The sequence below is a fragment of the Sturnus vulgaris genome, chromosome 8 (assembly GCF_052056855.1).
Source record: "Sturnus vulgaris isolate bStuVul1 chromosome 8, bStuVul1.hap1, whole genome shotgun sequence".
NCBI classification, from domain to species: Eukaryota; Metazoa; Chordata; class Aves; order Passeriformes; family Sturnidae; genus Sturnus; species Sturnus vulgaris.
Window position 1 is genome coordinate 26275282 of NC_142250.1, and position 24791 is coordinate 26300072.

The 24791-nt window shown below is 42.8% G+C and overlaps 1 protein-coding gene across 7 annotated transcripts in view; it reads right to left on the reverse strand.

The window, feature by feature from the left end:
- Positions 1–1579: 1579 nt before the first annotated feature.
- Positions 1580–24791, reverse strand: part of SH3PXD2A (SH3 and PX domains 2A) — a 248612-nt gene continuing 225400 nt past the window's right edge. For 6 of the 7 annotated variants that reach the window (XM_088169293.1, XM_014883770.2, XM_088169291.1 and 3 more), the window contains 5 exons: positions 24212–24329; positions 18396–18730; positions 17536–17585; positions 15341–15460; positions 1580–15209 (listed from right to left, as the gene is read on the reverse strand). In XM_088169293.1, coding sequence (XP_088025419.1) covers positions 13314–15209; positions 15341–15460; positions 17536–17585; positions 18396–18730; positions 24212–24329 — 2519 coding nt within the window. In that variant the 3' untranslated portion in view covers positions 1580–13313. The remainder of the gene's footprint in view (positions 15210–15340; positions 15461–17535; positions 17586–18395; positions 18731–24211; positions 24330–24791) is intronic. The other variant, XM_088169292.1, reaches the window with a different exon arrangement.

Sequence of the window (24791 nt, forward strand, 5' to 3'; positions counted from 1 at the left end):
TTGGCATCAGCAAGAGGGATAGTGGCACATCTGCCAGATTCCCCTCTGCCAGTCCCAGCCTGTGCAACAGCCTCGGGGAGCTTGGCACCCTCACCTGCTGAGCATCGCTGGAGTCACCCTGCCCTGCCCTCCCTCCCCAGCCCATCACCATCCCCTCACCACAGCCAAACCACAGCTGCAGTTCCGCCATTGCTCCCCAGCTATTCTCCACCAAGGGCAGCTGTGGTGCAGGGCTGTCCTTGCCCAGCGAGGGTGTCCCCGCAGCGCGGCCGTGCCGCTGTTCCCTGCAGGGCTGTGCCCGGCGTGTCCCGGCTGCGCACGGCCCGCGGCGGGCGGGGACGAGGAGGAGGAGGAGGAGGAGGAAGATGAGAGGCAGGATGCTCCCAAAGTGGTCCAGGAGCTGCAGCGCTGGTCCCGCATCGCCACCTGGTGCTCAGCCCCTGCTCCTCCCGAGATCGATTTTAACAAACACTGCAAATACACTAAGGGAGGACCAGAAAAATTCAGTCTTGAGTGCAGCACAATTCTGGTAGTGGTTCTCCGAGAAAAATGGGCAAGAGGGGAGCAATTCACAGTGAGCTACACAAGGGGATACATTAGTAAATAGTGATTATAATAGCCCAAAAACACCCTTTCAAGCTGATTGGCTCACTCAGCACAACGGGAAGAGGGGGCACAGTTTCCAGTCACACTTGCCACTGTTTGTGCCCAGAACCGTGTGCTGCATCAGATTCAATTCCTGGCATCCTTCAGAGAGTTGAGGTGCCCGAAGAGGACTCCTTGTGCACCATCCACCTCCATATGTCAGCACAGGGGAACATCTCCTACAGTCAGGCTAAGAACTGAAGAGCTAAAAAACAACCTTGTTACCCCTCTCCTATTACATCCCATGTTATAACCTCCTCCCCCAATATATCACCTAATCCACTGCCTTTGGCATCCCCAGGAGATGCCTCTGCATAAAGAGAGGGGATACATTACCAGAAACTTCAGTTTTACCCATCTGCTGCTTTGCACAGCAATGACCTCCTACTTGTTGAGCTATTTGGGCCTCCAGCCTTCAAAGGACAGGTAAGATGAGTCAGCAGTGCCCAGAAACCTTGCAGGATCAGACCTTAGTATCCCATGCTCAAGCACCACCTGCTCTGCAGACTGCACACAGGGCTCATCCCACTTTGCAGAGCAACTCTAATCACAGAACCAAAGGACTTGTGTAAAAGTATGCTTTTCTTCTTATTTTGAAACTACCCTTCTCCAAAAAACATCCTTCCCTGAGTACTATAAACCTTAAGAACTTGCTCAACACAGACAGAAGTTCTTAATGTTTGAGGCCTGAGGTGACTTTTCCGTAAACTTTGTGGAATAGAAAAAAATACAAAAAATACAGCATATAGTAACAACTTTGGCCAAAGAAACAAGACAAGGTTCTGTATCCATTTAGCCCAAGATGAAATTTGCATTGCATGAACGCACAAATTACAAGTTATTCTGGGAAAGATAAATTCAGTGGAATTCAAGTGGAATCAAAACAGTACTGAAAAAATTAGAAGAAAAACCCCAACAAAACAAACCAACTGGATCACAATTAAAAAGGTCAAAAATTTATTTTTCCTTAGGGCATAAGAGGCATTGTAAACAAAATACCAACAAACAAACAAACAAATCACAAGTCAATTCTTACAGTCTGCAAGCATTTTAAGATAGAGTACCCTTTTCCCACCTCCCCCCAAACACTGCAAGCCTGCTCGAATGGTAACAGGCAGCAAGCTTGGGCCCTGAAGGTCCAGGGAGTTTTGCCCTGTCCCAAGCTGGGACTAAATTTCTCATGTAAGAAGGACACTGCATCTGTTTCATCAAACACCAAAAAAAAAAAAAAAAAAAAAAAAATCCAACAAAATATAAATATTACAGACAAAGATCAGATTTAGCACCACCTTTGGTCCAAGTAATCAATGAACTGGGAGATGACAGGTACAGTTTGTTTAGGAAGTCCTTTCTGCCTGAGTCTTTGAAAACATTAGAAGTTCACATTTCAAGAACTTGTAATATCTCTGAGAAAACACATCTCAAATTCTGGCAGTCCCTCCCAACCTCCCAGGGTCCTGCACACAGGGAGGGGGGAGCTTCCTGGCTGGGCAGCAGCACCCAGGTCAGCAGAGATCACTCAGAGGGCTTGGCAGAGCCCTGTGGGACATGGCAAACACTGTGCCAAGGGTCTGGTCCTGCTTTGGCCCAGCAGAGCTCTGAGTTCAGGCACGGCTGAGGACCAGGAGGAGCAGAGACAGCGTGCATCCTCAATTTCCACTGACATTTGCCACCCTCCACCCCCTGTCAGACTGCGGCACCTGTGAGCTGCCAGGGCGGGTGATGGCAGATGCCTGGAAGGAGCTGAGGTTGCCTCAATGCAAGTTATTTCAGCATATCTGGAACATGCTAATCAGGAGCTCTTTTATCAGTTGCAGTTTACTCCAAGGCCTTTTTAGGCTCATCTTTTCCAATACACACATGCCCATCAGACACATGGTTCTGAATTTTTGCAAGGAGGTGTTGCTGACCAGGTGCTGTGTCACAGCACTAGTGTACGCCAGGACACAGTCACAAGAACCTGTGGTAAGAAGAGGTGACCTGGAAGAAAAATACGGTTCATAAAGCACCTGGCAATATCTTATCTTCCTTACAACTCCCTCTCTCCTATAAGTATCCCAAAACTCAAATTGTCTTTTCCTTTCCTGAAGGAATTTTTGAGTAATCCTGATTAACCATTATTAAATGCTGTTCAGTTCCAAAATAAAACAGCTCTAACAAATGCCTATATAGAAATGCTGAGATCTACTTTTAGGCACAGTAATCTGAAGTCTTTGTTCTGCATCTTCACATGTACAATTGCCTAAGACAGATCATGTTTCTCATTCTTGTTGAGAGACCCATACAGAGTTTTCACCTTTACAGACAGAGACATGATTAAAATTTCCCATACAAGCACTTGTTTTTACATCCCTGCTTTAGAACACGCTGCTCTAGGGAAAAATCCCAAACCTCAGATACTTTACACTGTTCTGCAGTTCTCTGAGCAAACAGTTGGTCATGGCACAGAGAGGAGGGCAGCCCCTCTGAGTGCATTCCCTGTCCCACACAGGGCACAGCCATGAGGACAGCTCTGAAATAGTTCTGGACTGGGCAGTCAAATAAAGTCTGCAAATCTGGATTAAGGGGGGAGATTATGCTTTTCACAGCTGATTCTCCCCACCACTGTCATATCCAGAGCAAATGAAAACATTGTACTATGATGATTTCATTAATTCTTGCTGGGACAAAGCCACACTTCTCTTGTCCCAGTCACAGAAACAGGCCCCCAGTACCATATGTATCAGCTAAATCCTCACAGGTACCAGCTGATTTGTGCTGAAGCCTGAGAGAAATTTCTAGAGAGTCACTTGGCAAAAAGGACGTCTGTGTTTTCTTCACTGTTAATACATCTCTTGTTTTGGCCCACAGAAAAGTTGCTCATTTTGTTAACCTGTACTCTAATCTGCATCCAGTCTTTACAAATGTTTACACATCGACTCAGGGACTGGTCACAAGAAGATCTGTTTCATGCCAGTTCAGACAGACTGGGGCATCTAATCCCTCACTAACAGTAACTCTTGCCATCAATGGCAAAAGATATTCTTAAGTGCAGAAAGTGTCTTTCAGTTTTTCTGAGGTGACTGAGAAAGCCAATTTTTTTAATCATGCATATGATTTCCTTTGCTAGGAAAACCTCTGATAGACCCAAGCACATCTGGACCCTTGCAGGAGTGGCTCATTGTAAAATTTTATCCAACTGGTCAGCATCTCAAGTTCATTGAACAAAAACTGAATAATGCTTGAAGCTACAGTTATTATTTCTGTCTCTAGCTCACATTTGCTATGACATGCTGTGAATGTCAAGATACCTGTCACCTCTCTAAGAATTAATTAATGACCAAAAGTTTTAACATCTACATGATCAACAATATTCACTCCACTGCCTTCAGCGGAGCTGGATCAGAGGCCACAATAAAATATGGTCCAAAGTTGTTACCACAAAGAAGGATTTCCTCAGACTCGTTTTCTTCCTCTCTTAGCTTAACTTGCAACCCAAAACAAACTAAATTGTCTCCTGCCCATAAACTCTCTTAAAAAAAAAATAAAAAGAAATAAAGCTCTCGGCTAATTCCTTCTCATATTTACTGCAACAGAAACCACACCAACTTCTAGACCTTTTCCCAAGCAGAACAGACAAATTGGTTCCCATATTAAAAACAAAACAAACAAAAGACAAAAAAGTGTCACCAACTTGACCACACACACACTAAGACCAGCCACACATTTCTCTATCTCTGGTCACCGACATACTCTCCCAAGATTCCAAGCTCCCACCAGGTACATTCCCACCACCTAACCACTAAAAAATGGAGCTCTACACCAACACAGAAATGACAACAGCATCTAGTTTTCAAGGTCACATGAAGAACATCAACCACCCAAGAAACTCACTGGAAAACTTCACTTAGACCAGGCCTAGATCCATTTCGGTTTTTTTTTTTTTTCTTTTTGGTCAATTAAAAATTGGGGTCAGCAAACCCTTGAGGAGCTTCCAGTCCAGACATGTGCCATTGCTCTGCGAATGCAGAGGAGCACAATAGCTCAAACAAATTTCAGTCTTCCTTCACCAATAAGTTTAGGCTCCTAGTAACTTACTACCCACAGCTTGCAGAGATCATCTGGGCTAATTAACAGCTCTGGAAACAGCTACAGATGTACACAGCCATCAGAGCTGCTTTCAACACTCACCTGGAGTTATCTGCATCTGAACTTTAGCCTAAGCAGCAATCAATCAAGCTGCTGGCAGGACTTCTCCTGACATGACATTTGATACTGAGCCTTAACTGAGGAGGCTCATCTACATGATTCTCCCTAAACACTGCTAGCAGAGCAATAAGCGCTGCTGTCTGCAATTAAATCTGCAATTTAAAAGGAACAGCACTGATGGCACGTGCAAGTCAGCCAGACAGCAGAAATGCACTTACTCTGTACACTACTAACCCCACAAGGCTCACTTCAGACCCTCAGTACAAAAATGTCATTGTAATGCTACACATGCTTTGCTTTTGCAACGTTCCAGGTTTGAACTCATCACGAGTAATGAGAAGACTTTTCAGCAAGCTGTTCAGCATGACACAGAAAAATTCCTCCTAGCAACTGGAAACAATTCTAACTTCCTCCTTCCCTGAAAGTCCAAGATAGGAAGTAATTAAGTCAGCTATTCACAGGAATACTTCATTTTTAAAAAGATTTTTCTTTTCTTTTTTATTTGTTCCAGTTTACTAATTGCTACAGGCCAAGCTCCAGTGACTGCACTTTTCTTTTCTGTCCTGCTTCAAGGGGACAGAAACAAACCAAATTAATGTGTTCTGGGGGACCCAGAGTCAGGACAGAATTCAATGCCCCTCTAGTCATCACCCAAGGGTGATGATGGGATTTTGTTTATTTATTACTGCTTCCCTGGTGACCCAGATGCAGCTCAAGTACAAGATCTCCAGCCACAAAAGAACTGTTTGCACAGAGAACGCTGCCATGTTGCTTTACCTTTCAGTCACCAAACACAAAGTCAATAAGAGCTTTGATGGGAAATATCTGGAGAAGCCTGAAATATTTACCTAAATATTAAATATTTTAAAATTTTTCTTACAGTGCCAAGTGATCTCACTTTCACCTGTTTTTCTCTTCCATCAAACAAGGACCAAGACAGGTACCATTGTAACCAAATAACCCTGAGCATCAGGGGAAGGTCACTATAGCCAACATTTTTCCAGAAGCACTGCTAGCACAGGGCTGTTCCTGCCAACATGGACAGGTCTAGAACAGCCATGCTTGCCCACTCCACCAGCTGAACCTCGGTGCATGCAAACTCCCAGACACACAAACTGCCTCAACTACAACAAACATGTAATCTATGTTTGTCTTCTTTTGGTGAATCGGTGGCTTCAGGATACAGATTATCATAGTATATTAGGGAGTGAAAAAAAATCAACTTTTCTCAATAATAAAAAATCCTGTCACAGAGCAGTGATGTATTTAAACCATCTATACAGAGAAAGCACCTGCAGTGTCAGACCAAATAATTCATGGCCTTATTAGAAACATCTTTTTCCTCATATTTTATCTATCTCTCCCCTGCCAATATAGTTACTTTTTAATTTCTTTTCTAATTTCTTTCCAAATGATCAACATAATTCCCATAATTTTAATTCAGTAACAAACAGGAGTCTCAACTCAGGACAGTAGTGGCTTATGCTGACAAGAACAGGTCTGTAAAACGCCAGTGTGAAGCTTTAAACCAAATTTATTTATAAAAAACCCAAACACAAAACAAAAAAAAAATTGCACTCTCCAACTAAAATCAACACTACCTTGATGAAAGAACAAATGAAGAACAGAGTTGATGGGACCAGCCCAGCCCTGACAATATACAATGGGGGAAACTAATTTGTTCTGACTATGCCAGCCATGTCCGCACGCAGTGCGGCGCAGCTCCTGCTCCAGGAATTGCTGCAGAGTCCCAGCCCCGATGCCAGGGCACCAAGAGAAAAGATCTCCTCGTCCTACCCTTGGCACACCCTGCAAAACTGACACCCCAAAGTAGAGTTATGGGTGACTTTTTACAGACACCTGTGCTTTGCTCCAAATTGGGTCTAAGATGGAGGAGGAAAAGCAGCAACAGCAACCTACATCCCAACCCAAAGTCAGCTGACTGGGGGCTTCTGGATCCGGCCTTATGTACAGTACTTTATTTGAAAATTACAGACACACACAACAGACATAACTACTGAGCAGCACAGAGGGAGAGAAAGAGCAACACAAGCACTGGGCAGCGTTAGCAGAGGCCATCAAACAGTTCAAGTGTGCGGACACATTCCCCATGCATCACCGCAGTGCTGGTCCCTGCTTCGGGCAAGCAATGAAAAGCAAATGACAACAAAATAACTTAGACAAACATATGCTCTCAGACCATCATACTGGTACTGTTGGCAGCTATCAAACACTGCACTGATACACAGCACTTCACTACGTGGCTAAATAGCATCTGAAGCTGACAGAGAAGGAGCTGCTGGTGATGGAAAACCACCAGCAAATAGCAGCAAAGCTCCAGCTGGTTTTAAAGAGCTGCAAGATTTGCAGCACAGTGGATCATGGCAGGGCAGCACCAAGGCTAAGCAGTCCTGTGCACCCTTTGGAGGTGTAGGAATGGAGTGCACAGAGCTTGCTTTTGCTGAGAACGGTCCATGCTGAGCACCCACAAGGGTCTTCTGTCAGTGTCACTCTACTGATGCTCATGGGCTTCTTGCCAGTTTAGACAAGAGCATGTGAAAGAATTAAGTTGGCTCCTCAAAACCAGTTTCCTAATTGGTAAATATTAGAGGTTTTCCAAAATCATGTTTGATACTATTTCAGTACAGCTGCAGAATTCAGTTTTTCTGTTTGAATGCAAAGGTCTCTGATAGTATTAAGGCTTTTTGACAAACTTAAGAACAGCAGGACAAAAATTAAGCAGAAAACTGAGGTACATCCCCTCTCCAGAGTAACGAACCAGAGCCACAGGAGACGTACTTCCCAGAGCTGAGAGAGTCAAGTGCTCTGGCTTTCACATTTCCCTTGCACCTTACAAAAATAGTCCAGTTTTTAAAAGGTAGTAGATTTTGCTGCTACCTGTAAAGTCACATTATTTTTGACAGATGGAAGTTCTCCTTCCATTCAAATAGAATTTAAGAGAATACTTATTTTGAAGAGCAAAATTTCTGCCCAACTTTATTTAGGACCTGAGAGATCCACCTTTGCAAGCCAAGAAATATGAAATAAATATCCAAAACATCTGTGAAATTCTGCAGGTGAGAATTAACCCAGATAAAAGGGAGACTTTTTCTTCTTAGATCAACAATAAGGACAGAAAAGAAAGGACCTATAAAAATATTCCCATAGCTCTTGCAATAAATACAAGTAACAATACAGTATCCAAACTTGGGACTGCACCAGCAGAATTATTTTCCCTTCTGAAGTTACCACCAATTCTGAAGCACAACAGAGGATGTAACCAGCAGAGACAAACCAGAAGACAGAATCATGCATGGATGACATACAGAGTGTTTCAAGCATAGCTCAGAAGTCCTGTCTTGGTAAGGATGTTAATGCACATTCTATACATAATCCTGGCAACATGCTGCATAATCCTTATACTTTCACTAACAGGTGATACTTGTTTATGGAAAGCAGCCATTCCCAACCCAAGCCACCCCAGCTGTCAGTCTCTACCTACCCAAGGGTCCTGTTTTCATCCAGTTGCCCCCTCCCCTGCATTTCCCCTTCCCTAAGAGTGCATGAATAGAGAATTGCAAACATTTCACACTGCACGTTCCACTCCAAGTCCTGGATGAGGGGCCTGTTTATTCTATGAATATTGCACTTATCCACTCATTGGATTTGCTTTTTCTCAAGAATGCAGAATATTTGGGAAAAAAATAGAAAAAATAGTAGGATACAACACAGGAAAATATGAGTTATTAACAAGCTAGCTATGAAGATCTAAAATTAAATAGTACTAGTTCTATTCTGTTAATACAAGTAATATGAAAATAATGAATGCTTTATCAAATTCCCTTGTTTTTCATATAAGATAAAAGCAGTAACTTTCTTTTTAACTGAGGAAAGCAATGAATATATATTACAATAAAATATGATTCATTAAGATCTGAAAGTGATGAAAACAATTATATAATGCCTTCGTCAAACTTTATAGTATCATAATGGAAGGAGTCTTTGGGGTTCACATCCACAGGGGCAAATGCATTTTTTAGCTATACCCATGCAGGTGTGAATTTCCATTTTGAAGAGTCTAGATGCAAGACAATTCCAATCTTTCCTTATTGTGTATTTGCTACTATTGAATACATCAATTTAAAAACTTCTTGTTAACACATCAGTTAAGTACCCCAACACGTGCCCATCATCTCTTTTATCTTGAAAGGTTTGGCTTGCAAAGGACTGGTACATATGACTACACTCACCCATTGCACGGGGTGACAGCTGAAACAATGAACAGGAATTGCCTCCCATGGGGAAGGACTCCTAACAAAATGCACGACTCTTGCTGTTATGAGAAAGTGTTTTGAAAGGGGAGACAAGGGAAACCAGCAAATAAACTTTTCAGGCATTATATAAACCTCAATAACGAACTCAGAAGTGCTCATTATTATTAAAGTTGCAGTATACAGCAAGACGCAATTTTCACATTCTTTAATTTTGTTCTCTGGAATTGGAGTTTGGAATTTCTGCTGGTCCAAATTCAAGACTTTTTGGGAAAATACAAAGAGTGGGTGAGAGCAAGACGGCAAGAGCAGCCGCCTCTCCCCCCAGAGGAGGGCCCCCTTCAGCTGCAAATGGCTTTGCTCAAGCCCTGCAGACTCTTCCTCTTAACAATCTGGTTCAGAAAGAAACCAGAAAGAGAAATTTGAACAGTACTATTGATTTCTGCATTGAGTGTTCACTGAGGTGTACATTACATTTAAATATTGCTCTTGATCCAGTGTCAGTTCTGACAAATTTAGTAAATAAAAGGCAACGTTAACATTTTTAGAAAAGAGCTAAAACACTTCTAGCACTACACTGTCCTCTGAGTACTCTGCCAGGTTTTCCTGCCCTGCAGTCAGCTTTTCTGATGTAGCTTAAGGCCCTTCCTTCTGTTTCACAGCTAATAGTGAAGGGCTTGCTATTTCGGGTATCAGCAGAACTGACCAAAACTAGCTGCTCACCAATGGATATCTCTCAGTTGAATGAATAAAAAAAAAAAAAAAAAAGAGAGAGCATCCCAGTGAGAGATGCTATGACAATGGTAAGACAGGAGTGGGAAAAATTCCATTGGGAGTATTTGTTTTAAAAGTGCCCTTTTAAACACAAGCAGCCAAAACAACAAAACAACCATGTGAAGGGAAGCCCAAATGGAAGCTTCTCCAGCAGGGTGGAAGCCAGCATGCCAAGTGGTGGCCAGCAGTAATTTCTGGCACCAAGGAGGCCAAGAGCACCCCATCCTTTTTGCTGGTACAGGTGAGGGCAGAGGGAGGCCGTGGGCTCTGCAGCCCATGTGCAGGGTCTGACCTCTCCTCAGGAGGGCACGAAGCCTTTGAGATGGGATAAAGCAGCAAAGAGCCACGGAGCTGCTGTGTGAGTGAGAAAACCCTGGCAGGACTGTTCACACTGTGTCACCCTGCCCTGCCTGGAGCACTGCAAACCACCTCCCTGCCAAAGCCAGAGCTGCAGAAGCAAGCCAGCAAGATGGAACAGAGGCTGTGGGATGGACAGACATCTCTTACAGAGCTGTCTCAGGCAGATCCTGAAGCCTCCTAACCTGAGCCCCATGGAGAACTTGCATCCACCAGGGCCAGCCCTGTGCAAGGCACTGGAACTGTCTGCCAAAAACACCTGTGCCACCCCACACCTGCAAGGACTCTGCACCTCAGAGGTGCCCTGGGCTTGGCTTTGCTGGATGCAAATGTGAGTATTCCCAGTAGTCTGGGTTCTTCTTGCTGCTCCTCCCTCCTTGGATAGGGGCTCATGTCAAGCCATACTCAGAGAATTCAGTGGCTCAATGCAGAACATCTGGGAGCTGTGCTTTACATCCCCCCAAAGAGATGACCTAGTGGGAATGTCTTTAAACAAAACTTTAGAATATTTTAAATAATAAGTTAATTCTTAATAAATATGTGCTTCAAGAAAATGATAATTATATACTGCACCTTTAAATAATGCACTTAGTTCTCTGCATTGGCTTCCATTTTGGTTTCTTTTATTGTTAAAGTGCATTAATTCAAAATAATGAACCACTTCCTCATCATTATTGTTAAAATAAATCATAACATTAATAGGAATCACTAAGTCACTACTATTAGTACTGCAATCTAGCAGATAACTCTATGTATTGCTCTATTTAATACTGTCCAGCAGAAGAATATAATACTTCTATTATAATCTCACAACAGCTCCAGCAGTCTTTTATGTCTGCTACCATACTAGTACAACTAAAAATGGGGAGAAATACGAGAGACAGGGCCACAATGTCTCAGCTACACATCCAGTGAGATGAAGCTAACTGGACATAGACTTCCACATCATATGGTGAGACATTAAGGTACAAAGAGGACCCTGCACTGTGATATGAGCTGTTGTGCAGTTACACCTCCTTCTCCTGCCACCACAATGTAAGGGGATCCCAAACAAACAGCCTCCCCTCCCCACCTGCATGCAGAGAGCTGCTCGAACCACAGCACTGTTTGTAGCTTGTAGTTGTGGCACCTGGATGTTGTTTCAGCTACCAAAAGGACATCAGCCACACTAGCTGTAGGCAACTCTCTCAGTGTTACCATGGAAATTAATAAAACCCCCAAACCACACACACACACACAAAAAGAAAAAAAAAAAAAAAGGAAAAGGAAAAAAAAAAGGAAAAAGACAAGAACAACATATAAATTTCCTATTTTTTTTTTTGGCAGTGAAACATCCCCAGTAACATATGGTATTGTTGTGCTGTTTTACTCAGCCCCTTGATCACAGCTATTTTGAAGCCTTTATAACCTTCAACTTCCAAGCCAAATCGATATTAAACTGGTGAAAAAAAGAACATGCAATGCTTTGTGTAAACCAGTAGTGAAATGGTCTGTCCCCCCCAGAACAGATTTACAAGGCTATTATTTAAAGGAATTAGATATTGATATTGAGTGATTAACAAGGCCCTTTAAGGAAAACCCACAAGCATGACTTCCTTAAGCACAGTAGGGATTTAGTAAATTATGTTTACAGTACAAGACTACCTCACAAATAACTCCATATTCCTAGCCTTTTCCAATGGATACCTCTTCAATTTCTCACACCACCCACACTGTGTGCCACATTTCAAAACATGAGTTAAGAAAGGCAAACAGAACAGGAATTAGAAGAGGCAGCTTCCTGGTTAGATGCACTGTAGACCAAATTGCTTTGATATTAAATTTCTGAGCCTGAGAAGCCCAGGCCCGCTTTTCAGTACAAATGTACTCTTTGGATTCAAGTGGGAACAGAAACACATATTTGACTCCTACTTCGATTTAAAGTCTTTTCTGGTAAAACCAGACACACACATACAGAGAAAATACAGTAAACCCAGAATGCACAGAAAAGACAAAAACAAAACACAAAAGCAATTCCCCAAAAATATACAAACTATGTGCAGACTGAGTTTGATGGCTTTTTTTTCCCCACTCATTGTAAACACTGATGTTGCAGAAGGTTACAAATATTTCTCACTAATATCTTGGTGGGCCCTGATAGCAGTCAGCATCCTTGGATTTGGACCAGAGGGCAAAAAAAGAATTAACACATCTGACAGCTTTGTCTTTAGTGTTTTAAGGGACTTTGTTGACTTTGATGACTTTTGAGAAACCCAACTCTGGGAAGAGAATCAACCAGTATCACCTGGCAGGAGTCAGGCACAGAACCAAACACGAAGCCTACACAGTAACAGACGTGCTTAAGCAAGGGGTTTGTAAGTTTGTTTTTACAAGCACCAGTAGGCATCACTGCCCTTGAACACCTGAAATCCCAACTCAAAGGACAAGACAGAATGAAAGGAAACAAAAAGCCCCCAACCCACACCACCTGATGGCCTTTTCCGATGAGTTAGCTGTAACAACACTGAAGACAGACACCAAAACTCTACACAATGAAAAGGCTCCAACTCTGGACCTACCAACTGTTGAGTATAGTAACAAAAAAAAAAGTGAACATCTCCAAAGGATTAGAGTCCCTCTGTGTTTCAGAAACTTTCATTTGCTTCTCACTGTAAGTTGTGGAAAAGCATTCAAAATTCTTGGGTATTTCACATATGGACAAAAATGAGGAGAAAGGGAGCCAAGATTGCAAAACAGTTTGGCACAGAACTCCCCAGGTAGATGCATGTGTATTTCTCTCACAAAAGGCACACATTTGGTTTCCTATCAATAATGGGAAGGATGGGATGTCTTACCCTGTTACACATACAAGATTATTAACAACTTCACAAAAAGGCATTTGACTATGCTGCATCTTCCTTGTAGTTGCTTACAACACGTAAACCCCACAAACCTCTCCAGAACATGGCAGATTTGTCCTCATATAGACTCCTTTGTACAAACTGGAGCACAGGGAAACGTCTTTTTGTGTAGCAATTGTTTTTTCCACATGTACACAGCAGGAACAGTATAAATTAGGGAGTTAAAGATATTGCAATATTAGTTCTTTTTCTCCAAATAATTTGAGGGCACCCAGCCTTTGAATGGCTTCACACCATTCATGATCTGGCAGTACCACCAGCCATTTGGGTTCCTTTCGAGGACCTCCATGCAGACACCTTCCTGAAACCCCGCAGTCTCCTCATCCCCTTCATAGTCTGCAATGGAAACATAGATGTCCTTGAGATTGTTGTGGATGAACTGGGATTTCTCAATGGGCTTTGGCCTGACTGTGGACACAGGGATCCCGTTCCTCTGCGTGGGGAGGTTGGAGGTGGTCTCAGAGCTCTCTGTGCCCAGCCGCTCCGGCTGCTTTCCCTTCGTGTCACCAGGCTGTGCCCAGGCGTTGCTGAAGGAGGAATTCCGACGGACGGTCCTAAGCTGATCTGTGGCTGTTAGAGACTCATTTCTGCGCAAGGAGCACGACAGGTTGTTGTCCTTGGGTGGTGGAGACACAAACACTGACTGTGGACGGACAGCAAGCTGCCTCACACCGTTCCTCATTTTAACTGGCCCTGATGCTTTTGAGAAGCCGCCAGGAGGTTTGCTTGGGATGGGTGGTGTTGCACGTTTGCTCTGGTTGATGGTGTTCAAAGCCTGAACCCTTTTCTCTATCTTCTCTAAGCTGTTTGACTTGTTTTCATTTTTCCTGTTCTTAGCAAAAGAGGAATCAGTCTCTGCTGATGTACTTTCTCGCTGGTTATCAGGGAGAGCCAAATAATGGGAAGGAGCCCAGCCTTCCATGTCTCCATACTTCAGGTACCACCATCCACTGGCTTGCTTTTCCAGCACTTCCACTTCTACTCCTGCAGGGAAGCAAATTTCAGAATCCTGTACCTTTTGATATGCGTCAGTGGTCACATAGAAACACCTGGAGTCATTTTCTTGCTCAGTTTTGGCTGTATGGCTGGAGCAGAAGATGCCCCGGGAAGGAGCTGTGATGAGATCAGCCGAGCTTCTCCGAACAGGGTCATCCTGGCTCTCAGAAGCTGTGCAGGGGGGGCTCGCAGACTCCTCACTTCTTGAACCTTTGAGTCCACCTCTGAGCTGCCCAGTTGGCCTCAGCTGACGCCTTAAAGTGCTAATATCCATCTTTTCTTGACTCTGAGAGTCTGCCTTGCTCAGGAAGGGTTTGGGCCTAACAATTGGCTTTGCTCTGATGGAAGGACTCTGCCCGGGATCTTTCTTTATGCCTGTTCTTGGCACGCTGTGTAAGCCAACATCTGAAGCTGATCTCGGTTTTGTCTCCTCACTCCTGGAATAGTGACATTTTCCAAGATCAGGCTGAATGTTTTTGTCTGTCTTGAGCTTCACGAGTGATGATTTAGGAGAGCTGGAACATGGAGAATTTCTTCGGATCAAGGACAGAGAGGAGCTTTTCTGAGAATCAGAATCCCCACTGGATTCCTTATTGGACAAAGCATCTTCCACATAACGCCTGAACCCCTCGTTCTCATAGATGGTTTCTTCTTCATGAGCAACTTCTTCTGAAGACTCTCCTACTTTGAACTTGGCTTTCTGAAGTGATGACACAGGTGAGGGCTTGAGGGGCTGAAACACTCGTTTTTCAGGAGTGCTGTCTTCATGGTGACTTTCACTCACTTCACACTCCGAGTCAAAGCCAAAGGCAGGCACATCATACTCAGGTTCTTCGTATTTCAGCTTGTGGGGAGAGTCCTGGGTATCTCCTGAAGAAACTGCTCCAGGAATTGTTCCTTCTTCAGAGTCTTTTGGCTTACTGGGAGGTGCTGGAGGAGGAACCTTTGGGCGGGTTAAAGTACTGGTTCTTCTGTTCAAATTCGGTTTCTTTCTCTTGTCAATGTAAGATGCTGGAGCCCATCCTTCCTTCTCTCCAATCTGCACATACCACCAGCCACCAGAATTCTTTTCAATAACCTGAGAAACAACAAGGAACATGTAACTTAGACAAAAATCTCAACTTACTGCTTCCCACTCCTCCCCTTCCAAACCATTCCCATGCAACAGATCAATATTACAATTTTTCCAGATCCACTGTTAAGGCTCACCTCAGCTTTTTGTCCTCCACGAAAGCTTATGCCATCAGAGATGCATGACTGGAATTCAGCAATGGTGTAATATTCCACTTCCACGGAGGGTGGCTCTGGTGGCTTGGGTAACTGAAAACCCTATGGCAAATAGGATGCTTTGTTCATTTAAACCAAAGAAACAGTCAGCTAAACAGCAGTATGAAAAAAAATTTGCTTTTATTCACTAAGACTCTTCCTTCTTCCTGTGCTACTTCCTAATGATAACTGCCCAGTCCTCCAGAGTGGGAGCTGCTGTACTGATACAGCCTTTCAACATATGCCCTGTTCATGTCACCTTCACCAGCTATGAAAACTGTAATAATCTTTACCTGAATAGTAAAATGTTTTACTTGTGGGTGATAGAGTGTGAGCTGCCACTGCAGTCACACAAAGAGCAGCCCATTTACGCTGAGATTTTGTCCTGAAAGACCCAGCTCTGGATGACATGCCACAACCGCAGAAAACAGCATTGCAACAGCCCCCCCTAACAGATTCTGCCTATCATTAAATACACAATCTTAAAATGTAAGCCCAATGAATTATTGCTCTTAATCTGTTGCTGGACTTTTTAAACAATCTGAATTAGTGATATGAGCTGACGGGCATCTCTTGTAGCAAGAAACAAGGATAATATCATAGACCTCCTAGCTTTGCCCAGCAAAAGTGCTAGAAGGGAAGGACTTTACTGCTTGATCAAAACAATTCCAGTTCCTCCCCATAACAGAGCCAAAACCTCTACTCAATCTCAACACAACCTTTGTAAAGGCTCTATGAGAAGTGGGACCCTGCTATTTATAGCCAGTCTGGCAGCACATCAGACTCCTCTAAAAGCTAAGTGCCTTTACATTAAGCTGCCACATTTTAGAATTTGCTACAATTAGTTTTTAAGGTGATAAATGGGAAAATGGTCCTTTCAGGAATTTCAACATTGAAAGCTTTTGAGATTAGCACAGTGCTCATCTGCAGGACAGCTAGATGATGATGAAGCTGCACAGTTTCTACACTTCACTACTTAGGCTTCTATGAAAGAACCACAGGTCAAACACAGAACAGACAAAGACACAAAATGATCCTGAGCCATCAATGGGAGAAGGGAAAATCACATGCTGTGCTTTATTCTCCTGCTCCTCCATTTCTAAGATACCCTTCTGTAACTAACAGTTGATGTTTCATCACGCACAGCATGTGGCATTTCACAGAGAATGCATCTCTGCACCTTAGGAACTGTGTCTAACAATGTTGTAATTGGATGTTTCTGCAACATAAATGCTGAAATACAGCAGAAGCACAGCATAATAAAATGCCTTCAGATAATACGATGGTTTGGATTAAATGAAGATAATTGGAAACAGCAGATATGCTCAGGCTTTCACATATAATATCACTGTTATTTTTAGCATGGGATTAAGTGTCATAGTCTTGCCAAAACAAAGTCTAATTGAAAATAATGCAAAGAAAAATAGGAAGAAAATGCTAATATGTTATTCATGTAGTTTGTTAAGAAGCATCTCTGGTGACAGAAAAATTACAAGTCGCATATTGCTCATAAAGGGTACAGCAAAGATTAAACACTATGTATTGCCTAGATAAACAAGCCATTAGCATGACTTTTATATAAATACACTACTGGCTAGCTCCTATTGAAGATGACAATTCTAATCTCAAATTGATACAAACTTCCAGGATTCTAGCTCTGGGGATGAGAAATCACAGGGGGTCTAGTTCCTGTAGCATTCATACTTCCATAGGATTCCGAGCCACTTTAAACATGCACAAGAGTGAAGCTTAGCCACCTCAAAGATGGTAGCAATGGAAGGAGGGGACACATTCCCAGCTGCTTAAGACAAGAGAAGGTCAGAAATTTCAGTCTGGGCTAAGGAAACCCAGAGGAAATTTTAACCTACTGAGTCAGCCAAACAAGTTTTAATGCTCCTGCACAGAACACAGCAGCTTTATCACATTCTCCTTTCAGACCTGATTAGCTGAGTCAACATTTTGAGTAACAGAAAACCTGATTTATCATTAGGATGCCCTGAGGTCTGCTCAACACTTAAACAATGAAATGAACAGGCATGCAAATAAAGGATCCCTCCCACCTTGTACAGCTGCACAAAGTCTCACAAAGCACCCAGACACCTACCCACTGCTAAGATAAACCATAAACCAATACACACCAGACTGGACTCTCTTCGTGGGGGTGGCCTTGTTCTTAGATTTGGAGAACCTGAGCAGGAAAGGGAACAGGGAGAGTTTATTTAACTTTGAAAGTACTGCTAAACACATTTTTCAGCAGCTCTCTGCCGTCAAACAGTTTGAGAACAGAAGTCAGTATTTGCAATATTTAAGGCATCTCTATGAAACAAGATAGGAAACTATGAGGGTATATTAGAAATATCAAGGTACCTTAGCTATTCATCTCTGCTAAGCAAGCAAATTTTAGAGGAAATCACTGGATTGTATTTTCTGCTGGAACTGACCAGCTCCACTGGAGACTGGCCAAAAAGGGACTGGCCTAATACCTATTTTCTCCCCAGCAGTAAAAATAATTCACTAAACATCCACACTGTCCTCTCTCCTAGTATTTTGCCATTCCTTGCACAGAATAGCATCAGCATTTGCGTTTTGCAGATGAAGTAGTAAAAACACTATAGCAACTTGCTCCCAGGAAAGCAGCAGAACAAATGCAAGAGAAGACACATGTGGTCTCCTCAACTTGAACATGCTGTCACATCATCTACATTTCTGGGGTAGAAGGGCATATTTTAGATCATTCAAAAGGGAAAAAGTATTCTCTGGAAAAGTTAACAAAATAAACACATGCAGGCTAAGATAAAGAACCACCAGTTAGCCTGTATATGAAGTGAAGCTAAATTTTATCACTACTAGTGAAGGACCACCTTCTGGAGTCCCTCTTGATACATCTACAGGCCATGCAAAGGTCTGTTTGTGTGGGACAGGCAATGCCAGCCCCGAAAAGCAGAGAACAAGAATTCATTGCAAATCCATGAAAACCCAGACTACTTTACTGCCTTACTTATTTGAGCTCTTTGTGGTGCTATCCTTGCTATGGCTGGGGATCCCTGGGCCAGTTTGGAAGCCTGCTTGTCAGGAGTCATCATGGCATTGCCATTAGAGTCATTGCACAGGATGGGCAAACTGATTTCCTTCTTGGTGATATGGGTTTCTGCAGACTCGTTTTCTACTTGAGATTCCTTATCAGTAGATGATTTCTTGTTCAGCAGGTTACTGATCTCCATGATGTTTCCTATGATTTCCACTGGCCCAGTTAAGTTCTTTTTCCTAGATGGAAGATCATCTTTAGCCTTCTTCAGGTACGAAGCTGGGGCCCAGCCTTCTTTGCCCAGATACCTGGAGAGGCAAAAGGAAACACCATCACATCAAACACAGCCTTCTCATGCAGTACAGGTAGAACAGATAAAGCAAAAGTGATGGATGAAAACATGAAACAAAGTTTGCAGTTCTCAAACAAGATTTCGTAGTCTCTATTAATTTATTATCTATTGATTACACATATCAAAGTCAGTTGAGCCAGCAGTGAACTGTGTAGCTGAAAGTCACTAATCATCCTAAGGAAGGAATCTCTCTGGACAAGAAATAGTTACACACCAGGTAAAGAGCTTCAGTAATTTGTTTTATGCCTCCCCTAGACAGTACTAGGCAAACTCAGTATTTTCCCATACAGCAAAAAAGCAAACTAGCAAGTAAAATATTTTAATAGTTTTTAAAATTCCTAGTGGCAACTCAAATTGAAAATGGGCTAAAAGAAGGGTGTACAGCACCTAGTACAGAGAGCCATGCCTGCAGTTTAAGGTCCTTGTGCCAGCCTCCCTCCCTGAAACGAAAAAAACGCTGGCCCTCCTTCCATAATTCCCAGCTCTGCATGAGCAGTTTTCTGTCATGGAGCACATGGGACCCTTAAACTACTGCAGCTTCTTCTAGCACCACAAGATCAAGAAATAATTTGCCTGAGAAAAAACGGCTTTGATGGAGACTCGTTTTCCTGAACGAGCTTGAGGCAATTGGAAGAAATAAACTGGGAAATGTGAACAGACACCTGAATCCAGTATGTGTTCCTGAAACACCACCCTGAGTTGATCACACTACACTTCAAACCGAGGTAATTCTTCTACAGCTGGGCTTTAGGGAAGATTTTTTTCCTAACACCTCAGCATGGATTTCAGATTACAATCAGACTCCAGGGAGAACCATGTGGAGGAACTCTGCTTTCCCTAATGAAATTCTAACTTGCTACAGTGAGTCACTGAAAACCTTCTCTCTAATCTCTCAAGATACCAAAGCAGGCACTTGAACTGTAAGTGAGAAAGCAGGCATCATTAAAATCCTGGTGCTCAGGAAATCTGCAGGAAATACAAAGGTTAAAACAGTAGGACTCTAGGGTTCTTTATTGAAAAGGGAGCCTCGTTAGACAGCAGAGGAAGGAGCTGGGGCACATAGGATATGAGCAAATCATTTTCTGGCAGGTGAACACCTTTGTCATGACAACACTTGGATCCTGAGATTTCCAGTGAGATCTCTGCATCAAATCTCATCCTGATCTCCCTCACCACATCCACACACTTGAGAGTGGCTCTGGGACTTTACAGGGAGAACAGGAAAATGCAGTGTAGGTTTGATTCTCTAGGCTTCTTTATTACTCTTCCTGTATAAAAGCAAATACAATTGTACTTCTACCAATGGCTATAAGGATTTTTCTGTCCAAAATCCTGCCTTTTCCTCCTCACCCACCTAGACCAGGCAAGATACCAGAGATTCTGCTTCTCCCTACGCTTGCCTTCTGTCACACATGAAGATAAAGATAAAGGATCTCTCCTGCTCAGGGAGTTTAGTGACAAGTTTTTCCAATGATTCTGATGTCAAAGGAAAGCATCTCAAGAGCTCTGAGCTCTTTGTGTGATGCATGGAGACTAAAAAGAAGTAGCAAGCAACCTGGTACTCACTTGATTTGACTTCAAAAAGATACACAGCATCCATTGTGTGATAGTATGTCAAGAAGCAATTTAGATCTATTCAATCCTGCCTCTTTTGAGGCTTTTCTGCTAGGCCTCAAACCAAGCCAAAAAAGGAAAAAAAGTCTCAATACATGCCACAATTCCTGTTGTGTCAAGGCATCACCCAGTGCCATTTTCCAGCCCTGAAGACTTTTGGTTTAATTCCCTTTTGCAGCTGACAGCTCTTTTGCAGAGCTGCTGAGCAATGCTCTCTGCTGTCTTTGCACGAAGTAAGTTTTTTAAAGGACATTTGTGAGTTTATACCATGTGGAGGTGCAGAGGTCTCCATCTGTGAGAAAGCCACAGTGGTCAATGCACTGAGCACTCCAGTTCCAAAGGTTACTTTCAACAGAGCTTGATTGTGCAAAATCAGCAAGAAAAAACAGTTTACATCCATCTTAGTTTGTGGGAAACTTAACATGTTTAAGATCAGAAAAAGGCAGCCACAGGCAGGTTCTGTACTGGTCTGTTAGTTCTCCTGCCAACTGTATGTATTTGGATCAGGCTGTGTAACCCCACTGCTACAAACACCTCTGATCTTACATAGTTTCTCCCAATGAATAATATCAGCAACAGATGGACAGTTAATAACTCAGGGCAACATCAGACCCTCAGTAGAGAGGCTGTTGTAGGCTACTTCTTCCTGTGTTAGCCAATTCAACCCGAAGGTTATGCCGAGCAGTAATTACCAGAAACTACCAGTTTATTTCTGCAATATCACAAATAAAAACTACTTCTGTAAGTGAAATATGCTTACATTTTTTACCTTAGTCCTTGAATTTGTTAATCTTTAAGCCCTTTGAAGACTAACCTTAGAAGATTCCTTGATCTTCCCCATTTTATAGGTGAAAGAACTAAACTGTTAATCAATTTCAGCGAAGTCCTGAACCAGTAACAATTTTCATTTCACATCTTAAGAGTTGAATGACAAGTATCCTTCCTCCCTTTATATTCAGAACCTACTGGAGACATTTCAAACCCCACCTCAGATTCCTCCTCATTTCAGTGCTGCCAGCACCTCCCAGCTGTGCCTCATTCTCATGGGCTGAGGCTCAGAGCAACCAGAACATGAAGGAGATGAAGGCAAGTAACAAAAGCTTTCCTTAGCATATTGGTGCCAACTGCAGCCAGTCCACCTGGGCACCACAGGATTGTATTTACTGCTGTCACCTTGAGGCAAAGTAAGATCTAAATGACAGATGCTAATGCCAGCTATGGGTATGCTGGGAAGCACAGATCTATTGAGCTCAATACAACAATAAGCAGGATCCCAGGATAGAGCCTTTCTTTCATTTCTCCCTAGTCCTGATTTTTTTTTTAAAGTCATAATGCATGTGGGGCAAAATAAAGACAGACACCAATATTGGCTCTAGCATGTACAGTATTGAATTGGGAGGGTCCCAGAATTAGGTGCAGTGATTTGGTTCCTTCATGCTTCCAAAACCCTCCCTGTTTATATTATATGAAGGAAAAAACGGATTAAAACCATAGGAATGTTTAAAAAGTTAGAAGTGCCTCTGTAAGTCTGAGAGTCACATCTGCTTTCCAGCTCCAGAGTACTGGAATTACTCCAGAGGGAAGCAAACTAGGAAAAAAAAAGAAAAAAAAGGAAAAAAATAAAAAAGAAAAGAAAAGAAAAAGAAGGACAGGAAATGAGGATCAGCACATGGCCAAGAATTTGGAGAAATTACATATTTAAGGTGGAACAAGCTAATGTCTTTAAGGTGGATTCCATTTACAAACTCCTGTATTTGTTTTTCTCTACACATTGAAGGGTGTTCAGTCTGTTATCCAGCCCAGGGTTCAACTGCACTCTCCTCCTGCTCCCTCTCCCCTTCACACTCACAACAGGAGAAGGAGCTGCTCCTTCGAAGGCACTCAATACTCAGAGAAGCAAATTTCTGCAGGAAGGGAATCCTTTCTTTCCTGAGGGGTATCTAACAGTATTCAGGGCAGTTTACATTTAACAAACAGCACAACAAGCTGGGGATCAGCTACCCAGGCTGCAAAGGAGCAGCTTGCAGGGATGGATCACATCACCAACATTACTGGAAGTACTGCCCATGGAAAAAACTCCTTGTTTCTAAGAGTTTAATCCTCCAGCAAGAAAGTAGCACAGTGCTCCAAAGCAGCAGAGAGGAGCACAGCTGGCACCCCATATACTTGTCACACATATGGGGAGCACATAACATCTTCTAGCAAGAGGGGTTCCTCAAATCAAACTGCACCTTCCAAAAATGCCAAGCACATGCTGCAATCCCCAACTATCACAGGGTGGCTGGGGCATGCACTGTCCTTCCAGCAGATTGCCATGAATGAAGATGCCATGGAAACCACTGCAGCAAGTGTCATCATGCTCCAGAAACACTCCTGGTGCATACAAAAATCTATCTTCTGTGTTGACTCAAAGGAGTGTGTGAGAAAAAAGGGGGAAAAAATTCAACTAATTGTAGGAGTGTTAATATGGCAGAGGAAAACCTACAGTAGTAACCAGGCTACACTGTAGAAAGAGAATAAAAAAAATAAACCAGAGGTGTCTTGTAATGGTTTTCCCCTCAGAAAAACCTATGTGCTCAATTCCCCTGTCTTTGGAAACTTTGGATTTCACTTCTGTGGACGATTAATGGAGAAAAAAATGTGACCTGACCAAACCCAGGCATTTTTGAGTTCCTCCTGTCTAGAGTGCCTTCCTGACTCCACTGCTATCTTTATTAGTGTATTTGCTCCATGGGATCATTAGATAGAAAACTGATTTCTTTTTCTTCTAACTAAGGGAAATCAAGAAAAACAACAACATTGCTTCAGTCAGCATTTCTACAGTCCTCATTCACAGCCAATAAATCAAGCAGCATTCAAACAAAAGCAAGCTATAACTTGGGGAAGAAAAGAGGAAAAAGTCACTATAATTACATGTTGAATGGAAAAAGATGACTATATGAGATATTCTGCACTGCTGAGATATAAACCTCCATTTTAAACTACCTGTTGTATCACATCTTGTTTGAAGAGAAATGGGATGTCATACACAGATACAAGACAAGGGGCAGAACCACAAAAGAGCACTAAAACCTAAATGCTGTGGGAACCTAGAAGAAGAAAACTCTCAAGTGCTCATCCTGACACTCTACATCACTGAGACAATATCTAACCTAAAGTCTCCCCAACACTCACAAAGGAGATTCTTAAGTCACAACTCTCTGCTAGGACTGCTGTTCCAAATACACACCAAAATATGATACACAATAAGAACTTCACCTGCCCTTGGAATACAGTCCCTCTACATTAGGAGTATCTAATGTGGACAGACAAAAATCAAAGCAAATTAGCTGAAAACATTTGTAAACTTGCAAAAAGGCTATAGCCAGCAATCTGATCTTGTATCCTGAAAGTAGCACTACCTGCCCCAAACAGCTCAAGAGATCACAATCACCCTTTCAGCATTGCTATAAATAGATTTAAATAGGTTGCAGAATAACTCTCATACTGGAAACACATTAAAATTATATACAACAGAAAGCCTTGTTAGGTCTCACAGATCTTAACTCAGATATGGGCTTTTAACCTGAAGCATGAAAAAACCCCTCTAAAACTGCAAGTTAAGGCATTTCCTCGCTGGAATGGTCCACAGCCTTTGCAGACACTGTACTGTTGCTACAGTCACCATTGTATCACCTCAGACTTTTCTTTACATTTCTTCAAAAGGCATTATGAACAATTTGGGCTTCCCTGTCCAGCTACAGAATGATTTAAATGCTAACATTCAGTGAGTGATCAGAAAAGCTCATTGTCACAGTTTCTGCAGGTTGCACGGCTTCTTTACCTGATGTACCACCATCCTTCCAGGTTCTTTTGGATGACCTCCACGGTGACCCCTTTTTCGAACCCAATCTCATCCTTCCCCTGGCTGGCATACGGCTGGATGGTGACATATTTCTCTTCTAGTGAGGGGAGAAAAGGCAACATCAGTTAGGGTCGGGATCAGCCCAGCTGTTTTTCTGCACTGCTTGCTTTTAAACTGTTATGCAGCGATTACGTGAAGCCATTACCAAAGGCGGAGCCCTGCTCAGGGGCCCACTGGTTATTTATGCTGACGACATGACAGATAATCAGCCCCTTGCCACTACCCTGCTGCTGATAATCACAAAATGTTTCCATGCCAATAATGACACAGAGTCCCCAGAGAGCTTTCCCCCCCCTTTTCTTCCCGCCTCCCTCGCCCCCTCCAAGTTCCTCGAGCGGGTAAGGGAGAGGATTTGAAGCTGGACTTAACTCCCATACTGTAACTTGACAGAATCAATCCGGCTGCCAAATCAGCCGAGCATCACCGCGGGAGCTGCAGCCAGTTGGCTCTTTGCACACACACATGGCTGCACGAAGCATTGTGTTACTGAAACCAGAGC